Source organism: Coturnix japonica, chromosome 6 (assembly GCF_054131305.1).
Source record: "Coturnix japonica strain WE chromosome 6, WE-NBRP24, whole genome shotgun sequence".
NCBI lineage: Eukaryota > Metazoa > Chordata > Aves > Galliformes > Phasianidae > Coturnix > Coturnix japonica.
The window spans coordinates 38,184,631-38,193,982 of record NC_140668.1 but is presented as its reverse complement, the minus strand read 5'-3'; the positions used below and the strand labels follow the sequence as shown (position 1 = coordinate 38,193,982).

The 9,352-nt window shown below is 51.8% G+C and overlaps 1 protein-coding gene across 2 annotated transcripts; it reads left to right on the top strand.

Annotated features, from left to right (window-relative positions):
* The first annotated feature begins 983 nt into the window (after positions 1-983).
* IRF8 (interferon regulatory factor 8) lies at positions 984-8,123 on the top strand. Of its 2 annotated transcripts, none has more exons than XM_015874211.3 (9): positions 984-1,124; positions 2,547-2,721; positions 3,574-3,757; positions 4,467-4,555; positions 5,008-5,119; positions 5,464-5,511; positions 5,634-6,020; positions 6,334-6,449; positions 7,145-8,123. In XM_015874211.3, exons 2-9 carry the CDS (start codon positions 2,548-2,550, stop codon positions 7,310-7,312), a joined length of 1,278 nt encoding a protein of 425 aa, XP_015729697.2. In that variant the 5' UTR covers positions 984-1,124; position 2,547; the 3' UTR covers positions 7,313-8,123. The 2 variants fall into 2 exon arrangements, with proteins under 2 accessions (XP_015729697.2, XP_015729698.2); XM_015874212.3 differs by lacking the exon at positions 984-1,124 and adding an exon at positions 2,240-2,424.
* Positions 8,124-9,352: the final 1,229 nt, after the last annotated feature.

Genomic DNA, 9,352 nt, shown 5'->3' with positions numbered 1-9,352 from the left:
AAAAATGGAACTCGTGCACAGGAAAAAGAGAAGAAAGTTGGTTTCTGGTGTCAATAGGAAGTCATCGCAGATCTGTGATAAGCAGAGATTAGATGTGCAGTAGGTGTGATAACCTCACGCTGCCACTTCAGCACCCATCCCACGGCCTGATCTGCCTTGTGGGCATCCCGGCCTTGCAGTTGTTTCCCCTAATTCACCCCAGCTGTGGGAACCACGGGGGATGCCCCAAGTGATTACAGCATCACAGCAGCAAAGAGAACCTGCTACACCCACATAGATGCCACACAGCTCTATTCCCACACGACTCTACATTCTGTCCTTGATGGAAAAGCAATGCAACCCTTCCAGCCCTGCTCCTGGTTTTGCCAGCTCTCACATCACCAATGCAGGCAGTCAGCAGTGCAATTCCCCCTGCTGATACTGACCCCCCTCATCACATCAGATTGCAATGGATGCATCTGGCTCTCCCTATATATCACGCAGGCTCATGCAGCAGCCATTTGTTACACATCAGAGAGAAGGCTTTACACCTTATATCGTTGCTTTTATTACACCATCTCCAAGCAATTCCCCATCTCAGCATCACCCACATGGGAACACTTCATGCTTTACTTCCAAGAACAAGGGCACATAAGCAGATAATCCCATTAAAGCCCCTCGGAAGCCAAAGCTGCAGCTCAGGTTTGGGCTGTGATGTGCTTTGTGCTTTGCAGATGTGCAAACCCTTGGCTGGTGCAAAGCTGGTGTCCACATTGCTATGGGGTATCTGGGTGACCACCTTGTGCTAAGCCTAAGGAATATAAGCAAAGCCAATGGGCTGGGATTGACTGAGAAGCACTAGGAACAGCCTGGGGATGGAGACATAGATAAAATGGGATGGAATGAGACCGGACGGACTTTGGACACACGGACACGAGCCGCCCCCGCTCCACGATGTTGATTTCCCGGAAAACCACGAGCTGCGGAGAAAAGCGCGCGCGCGCGCCCCCTACTGGCGCGAAAGGAGGAGGAAGGGCTCCTATTGGCTGAGAGGCTCAGGGGGCGGGGCGATGTAGGGCGCGCCTTGCGGGGCGCTATAAGGGCGCGGGCGCGGGCGGAGGGGAGCGGAGTGGGGTGCGTGGAAGGTAATTAATGGGGTGTGTTGGGGGGTGTGGGGAGGGATCGGGGTGGTATTGGGGTGTCTTTGGGGTCTCTGGTTGCTGGAGTGGGGTTGTAGAGTGCTGGGATAAGGCTTTAAGGTGTATGTAGGGTTTTAGGGTGGTGGGGGTGAGTAGGGTACAGACATGGGGGGTGGCTGGTTGCTGGAGTGGGGGGTATACGGTGCTGGGATAAGGCTTTAAGGTGTATGTCTGTAGGGTTTTAGGGTGCTGGGAGTGAGGAGGGTACGGGCATGGGGTGCTAGGGGAGGGGGTGTTAGGGTTGTGGGGTCAGGGTGGTGCTGGGATAGGGTTGGGGGTGATGGAATGGAGGCTGCAGGGTGCTGGGGGTTAGGGCTTAAAGGTGCTGAGTTTATAGGGTGCTGGGGGTGGATGGAGCTGAGCTGTGGGCTCTGGGAATGGAGTTTGAGGGTCCTGTGTGTGTACAGTAAAGCAGGCAGGGTAATGGGTTGTAAGCTGCAGGGTGCTGGGAGTGGTGCTTATAGGGCTCTTGGGTGTGTAGGAAATAGGGCTGCACGGTGCTGGCAGTGCATCGGGAAGGATCTTTGGGTGCTGGGATGTGAAGTTTGAAGGTAACGTGAACAAGTTGATGAGAAGATGGGCTGAATTGGCTTTCTCATGGCTGCTCCATTAAGCCATTTAGCTAAAAACGAGCTGAGACCAGAAGTGGGGTGACCTCACATCCCTCAGCAGGGCCATGGTCCTGTCCTGGAGAGGATGTGGTTGGGTGACCCTGCTGCTACCTGCACTGCTCCTTGCTGTTCTCATGCTGCGTGAGGCTTTGCCCTTTTAGGTCTTTTTTTTTTCCCCCTCATTGCTTTAGTACTGGGAGCTGTCTGCCTCTATAGCATCACTTCTTTAGCTGACAGCCCAGTTCCTATGGGGTTGACCCCAAAAAGAGGGGCCGTTGCAAGGCAGCCTGTTGCTGCGCCAGAGCTTTGATCAGCAGCAGGAGGAGGATAAAGGTGCCTTCCAGCAGGGCTTCCACGCAGGCTGCAGATAGGCTCAGGCTGCAGATAGGCTCATGAGAGCTTTCGTCATACTCAGTAAATGGGGTGTGGGCACCCGTCCAGTGCCTGCCCACATGGCTGGGGCGGAGCGATGGGGGAACGGCTGCAGAACTGCTGCTATGGCTTTTGCAGTGTAATAAAGGGAGGTTTGGTGTATGGAGTGGCACGTGGCAGGCTGCTGGTGTTTGCAGGCAATGCATTGCCAATGCTTCATGTGATAAAGTGGAGCAGAGAGTGATCGCTTGCATGCCCTGAAAGTGAGAGGCAGCTATTAGAATGCGTTAAGATATCTCCGTAGACCAGACTGCTGTTAGTGAAGGGGGGTGCAAAAGGGTGTGGGGATAAACAGACAGACTGACAGCTCTTATTTCTGCCCCAGGATGTGTGACCGTAACGGTGGGAGGCGGCTGCGGCAGTGGCTGATTGAGCAGATAGACAGTGAGCAATACCCAGGGCTCATATGGGAGAATGAGGAGAAAACCATGTTCCGTATCCCCTGGAAGCACGCAGGGAAGCAGGACTACAACCAGGAGGTGGACGCTTCGATTTTCAAGGTAGGGTGAGATGGTCTGTCATTATAACCAATGGTTTCTGGGCTATAAGGTGAGGTGGTCCGGCCCTGTTGTCAGTGGTTTCTGGGCTATCTGATGTGCTCTGTCACCTGCCCTAAGCTTCCCAATGGGCTCTTTCTGATAAGAGTGTATCTACCAAAGAAAGAAAAGGAAGGAAGGAAGCGTCAGCTATTTCTCAGAGAGGAGGGGCTTCACACATTGGGTATAATGGGAAAATTCTGTCCTGAACCAAAAAGTCAGGCTCTTCCCCAGGAATTCCCTTTGCTTTATTCCCATACCTTGCCCCATTCCCATACCTTGCTTTATTCACGATGACTGATGGCTTTCAGGGCACCGACCACAGCAATGGGTTATAGAGGTGGCTTTATATATATTCATATCTGCTATCTATATTAAAAGATAGTCTCCCACCTCCCCGTGAAAGCACAAGTGCCATTTAGATATTAAACGAAGAATCCAGCTGGCAGTTACTGGTCTAAAGCTGAAGGGATGAGCTGTATTTTAGTCTGGATTTGGGTGTTACTGGGTCAGGATGGGCATCATTGCTTGGGTCTGCACCCTTGTATCAGTCCATGCTGAGATGAATTCACATGCTGCTGTTTTGGCTCTGGTTTGAACTGTGTTGTGAGGGGCCATGAAACCAACTCCAGCTCCCATAGCTTGGTATGGTGTGGCTGGTGCAGTGCTGGCTGTGTGGCAATGCCTGAACTTTTGGGGACTTATGAGTTGTTTGTGAGCAGCAACGTGCCCAAGATGTGCTGCTCATCCGCTCTTTGGTCCAAAGGGATTTGCAGAGCTTATATTGAGAATGATTTCATTCTTGCTTTGCTTTAGGCTTGGGCTGTTTTCAAAGGCAAATTCAAAGAAGGTGACAAGGCAGAACCAGCCACTTGGAAGACACGGCTGCGTTGTGCCTTGAACAAGAGCCCTGACTTTGAGGAGGTAACAGACAGGTCCCAGCTGGACATCTCCGAGCCCTACAAGGTGTACAGGATCGTGCCAGAAGAGGAGCAGAAATGTGAGTGCTCCATTGAAAGGCATGGGCTCTGGGTACTGCTGACCTATAGCCAGCAGTGTGGGGCTGGCCCCATAGCTTGGGTACATGTCCTGCATCACTGCAGTGCTTTGTCCTCCCAGCACCTACCCTGGCAGGGAGTTGTGATAAATCCCTTCCCTCTTGCTATCACTCCAATAGAAACAGCAGCTCAGCAGGGAGCAGCCACTGCTGTATGGCACAGGTTGCAATATGCATCTCTCTGCTGTTGTTCTGATGTGTGATGGAGTTTTTCCTTTCTCTCCTTGCTTGCTTTGTCTTAGTAAAAAGGAGGAGAGGGGGAGAAAACAAGATAAATCACGCAGGAGATCTGCGTGTAGCATCTTGTCTCCTATGTGTTCACACTGGGGGCCCTGTATGCAAATGGCACTGCAGGTTCCCACCGGCTCATGGCAAAAAGAGAAGCAGCCCCAGTCTCTGGGGTGCTCAGAAAACCCCCTCTCCTCTGCTCTAACCCCAAGCTGAATTTAGTTTGCCCTACTGCTCGTCACTATGTACCAGTGCCATTTATTGCAGGCTGGTTTCTGGCCCCGTAATGCAGCTGCTGGGGGGGAAGAGGAACGCAGGATTGCTGTGGTTCTCAGTTTCATAACTTTCGTGGGGTGAAGGGTTTCTGAAATCTGGTGGTGAGGCCACGGCTGCTCTGCTGCATCATCCTCACTGCTCTCTGCAGGCAAAGTCGGTGTTGGGAATGGGAGCAGCCTGACTGATGTTGGGGACATGGACTGCAGCCCCTCTGCCATCGATGACCTGATGAAAGAGGTGAGCTCCCACTATGGATGCAGAGCTGACCAGGCAAAGACTGCTTGCTTGGTGGTGCTTAAAGCTACATCTGCCTCATGTAGAGCACTGTGCTTTTGCAGCTGTGCTGGCTGTGGTCATTCATCTGCGCAAGTTTGAGGTCTCGGTGTGGTTGCTCATGGCTGGAGCATGCTTCGTTTGCATTTGTGTTTGGAGGGGGCTGCAGGCTTCTTGTGCTTCTGTTCCCCTTCTTCGTTGCACTGCGTGGGGCCTGTTCTGCTCCATGCCTCTTGAGAGGTTATTTGAGTGCACAGCCTGGGGAATCCCAAACTTGCTCTTTCTAACCAAAAAGCATTCACCAGCCTCTTGGCATCCCTTTTGCCTTCTTGCTTTGCCTCTCAGCCCCCTCTTTGGGCACTATCCAGCTTTTTTTGTCCTTGGCTGATCCTAATGGGTGTCCCCTTCTGCTCCAGCCTCCTTGTGTGGATGAATATCTGGGGATCATCAAGAGAAGCCCCTCACCCCCACAGGAGACCTGCAGAAACCCCCCAATACCAGACTGGTGGATGCAGCAGCCCAGCCCCTGTAAGTAGTGTGTAGAGTGTTCTATAGGACCCAGCTGTTTGTCCAAGGGCAGTACCTGTGATGATGGATGGTGTAGGCTCCCTCTGGGCAATGCTTGTATTCCGCCTTCCTTAGTGCTTGAAATCAGCATTTTGGTGGATATAGGGCATCCCGCCGTGCAGCATTCATTGCACAGTTCTTGAAATTACCCTGGGGGTGTTTGCTGGTGCCTCCCATTCAGGAGATGGGAAGCCTGGTGTGCTTAATGAGTGGGAAGAGCCTTATGGTAGTGGGAGGGTAGGATTAGGGTTTGGGAAAGGGAAATATGCTGGAGCTGGACACATCTCTGCTTTCTCTACCCACAGCTTTGCCCCTGGTGAATGGGTACACTGGCTATGAGCAGCATCAGTCGGGTAAGGCAGCTCCCATTCCCCTGTGTGATGCTGGGCTGTAGCCATCACACTCCTCTCTGGAGCTTGTGTGTGTGTGTTATATGGCAGACAGTGACTCTATCTCACCTGTCCTTTTCTTCCAGGCTACTCCCAGATGGTGATCACCTTCTTCTACAGCGGGAGGCTGGTGGGGCACATCACCACCTCCTATCCTGAGGGCTGCAGGCTGTCGCTCAGCCAACCCTCTAACCACGGTGAGAAGCTCTACGCCCCTGATAGCCTGGAGCACGTGAGGTTCCCCTCAGCCGAAGCCATCCAGAATGACCGCCAGAAGCAGATCACCAAGAAGCTCTTTGGGCACCTGGAGAGGGGTGTCCTGCTGCACAGCAACAAGCAGGGCATCTTCATCAAGAGGCTGTGCCAGGGAAGGGTCTTCTGGAGTGGGAACACGGTGGTGTACAAGGACAGGCCCAGCAAACTGGACCGGGATGAGGTGGTGAAGATATTCGACACCAACTTATTCTTTAGAGGTTGGTATGAGAACTGGAGGAGGGCTTGATGTTGTTCTTGGCTTTGCTCCGCTTCCTCTTGGAGCGCCTTGAGGTTATAACTGTCCATCACTGCTGTTTACCTAAATGATGTGGATGAGTAACTCCAGATATCAGATCTGGGGAAGGAGTGATGCAGTGCATTGTCACGTAGCAAAGGCCTCATGGCTGGAGGCTTTGTGCAGCAGGGTTTCTCCTGGCAGAGCCACCAGCCTGCTTTGTGTCAGGCTGCTTGATCCACATGCTGGGTATCAGCACTTGCAGACAGCCTCCAGCTGTGCTCCTCTCCTTGCAGAGCTGCAGCAGTACTACAACAACCAGGGCCGCTTCCCAGAGAGCAGGGTCATGTTGTGCTTTGGAGAGGAGTTCCCAGACACGGTGCCTCTGCGGTGTAAGCTCATCCTCGTCCAGGTAATACAGCTGCTATGATCTGCCCTGACATTGGATTATGCCCCTTCCCTGAACTGTATTGCTTTTCTTCCCCCTAAAAGTGGGACACTGGCTCCAGTCTCTGGTTGGGCTGAGCCTCCTGAGACACTGTGCAGCTCGTGGATTTCCTACTGGTTTTAGACAAGCTGTTTTCTGCATGACTCCTGTTCCTCTCCTTTGCTTTGCTGCTTGGTCAATGCTTCCTTTTGTTCCTCCCCCTTGGCACGGGGAGCTCTGCCCTCTGCTATGGAAAATCTCTGGTTGGCTCTTCCCCAGAGAAGCTGTAGGAGCCCCACAGCCTGTTCTTGGGGCAAGCAATGGGGGCATTTCAGAGTGTCCACAGCAAGCACAGCACCCCATGGGTGGCAGAGAAGACACGAGACCATGGTGTGGGGTGGGCATTGCAGCAAGCAAGACCCACTGGGGCTAATGAGCTTCTGGAAGGTGGGGGATCTCAAAGCTCAGAGCCCAGTCCTGCTTATCCTTCCCAACTTTCTGACTGGGTCATGAAATGGCAGCCTGTCTTCTCCTCCCTGTGACAGCCCCTGTGGCTGTGCCTTATTTCCTAGAGGCATTTGGGTCTGGTGCATCATGGCGTTGGGACTTCAGGCTTGGGTAGGCCTGGCTGTGGCTGCTCTTCCCTCAGTGTCCTAACAGCTCCTTTTGTTTTGGTCTAGGTGGAGCAACTGTGTGTCAGGCAGGTGATGGAGGAGGCCGGCAAGACATGCAGCAGCGCCATGCTGCCTGATGAGGTGCAGCAGGAGCAGGTGTACAGGATCTTCCAGGACATCTGTGGGCCACACCAGCGGCCGCTGTTCAGAGAGAATCAACAGATTGCTGTGTGAGCCTCCATAGGCACAACGTGGGCTCTGGGTGACTCCAGACCAGTTGGGATCCATCAGTGCCTAAAAATTCCCCTTTTGTTTGGCAAATTGATTCTTGATCTTTGCTGTTTCCAGCCCAAAAATCTGTGTAACAGCCCCAATTGTTCTGAGAACAGTCATTGGAAGGAGGTGGTGACTCCTGGAAAGGCCTTACAATGCTCAAATACATTAAATCCTTAACAGAAATAACTCTTTCCCCCCCCTCAAAGAATTTGCAGCCCTGCTAAGTCTGTGGTTTGCTTTCCATGGGCAAACCTCCTCAAATCCCTCTTTATTTTTTGCAATGAGGTTTATATTTTTCTCTGTCATATTGGAAGTATTTTGAAATCCAGAGAGCGATGCCGAGATTCTATATGTAAATGTTGGCTATGAGAACATAGGGATCTTAATTTTTCTGACCCCAAACCAGAGTTTATATGAACAGATCTATCTTCTATTTTAAAGATAACAGTGTAGTGTTAATAGGTTGGCTTCACCCTCCCAAACTACGTGTGTTGGTCTCTCCCAAGTGTGAGCAGGCAGCAGTTTTCCATGTGTTAACCCTTATGAACGTGCTTTGTGTGTGTGCCCAGTACTGGGGAGCTCCTTGGGCATGGCCTTGTGCCTTGCAGCTGCCACGAAGCACCATGTGGACCAAAGGACCTTGCAGATGTGCGTGTAGTGAAGCTGCCTATTTATTTGATGCCTACATTTTTTGTTAAATGATTTTTTTGTAATTTCTTTTTGTCTTTTTGTTTTGTACCTTCCTGCAATTAAAGTGCTATATTTTGTATTTGCCTTGCAAAGCGTTTTTGTTGCTGGTGCTATGAATGGGGTTACTAATCTTGTTGGTGGGGGTCTCTAGTTTGTTCCATCCCCTTGGGTGGGGTTTGTGGAGGTCCTGCTGTAACTGGCTTCATCTCTGGGGGCTATATGCAATAATGCAATAGGGGAGGGGGGCAAATGCAGTATCTGTAGGGTCAAAGGATCATGAGGATAGGCCCCTACCTGTCTCCCATAGTACTGTCCTGGGTGCCCTTACCTTGCTGACCTGGGCCATAATGCTCCGAGATGGGAAGGGTTGATTTGATGGTTCTTGTTGCCTGCTGTCATCCACACCCATCTCAGAGGGTTTGGTCTACTAGGAGATTGTGGGAGGGGTTTGGGAAGAATTGAGGGCTGAAAGGGGGAATCTGCCTGTTAGTTGGTGAAATCAATGCTGCAGGAATGGTGTTTGAGCATTCACACCCTCATCTGCCCTCCTTTCCGCCTTGCTTTTTGGGTAAGGCTGTGAAAACCTTGTTGGATCTGTGTCCTTGTCCATGTGAAGGACAAACATCAACGTGCTGCTGTGTGCTTTGGACCAGCCCTGCCAGTGGCTTTGGTGTAGCCTCTATGGTGTGACCCCAATACCCAAGGTACTGGGTGGAGTGCAGAGGATGCACTGAGATCCAAGCAGCTGGTTCAGTCAGAAATGACTGCAGACCAAGAGTCTTGTTCATATATCAGTGTCCCAGGAACAATTCCGCAGCTCCTGCTATGAATACAGCTCTGGCTTACGAGATACTCAATCACAGATTTGGATGGTGAGGGTCTGTACCACCAGCATGCAGCCCTCAAGCCTTTCTCCTGTCCTTAAGGCAACTGTGGTGTCTCCTTGAGGTTTAATCCCATTTCAGAACTGAAGGGTCAATGCATTTGTGTGTGTCATGCTGCAACCCATATGAAACTAACAAAACCATGAGCAAGAGGGCCAACCTTTCCCCCTTTCCTTCCAAGCCTTTCAGGTTGACGATTCCACCCCATGTTGTCCATCACCCCCTGGAGGCAATTTTCCCCTTGGGCCTCCTAATTCATGAGGAAGCATCTCTTCTGCAAGCAAGGTGTTGAAGGAGGAGGGAGCGAGGTGACCCTGCGGTCTATGTGGCTGCGATGGAACAACACGTGCCCACTTGTGAAACATATGACAGGCTGCAGGCTTGAACACCAAAACACCACTTGCGGTTTCCCCAGATGTCCCAG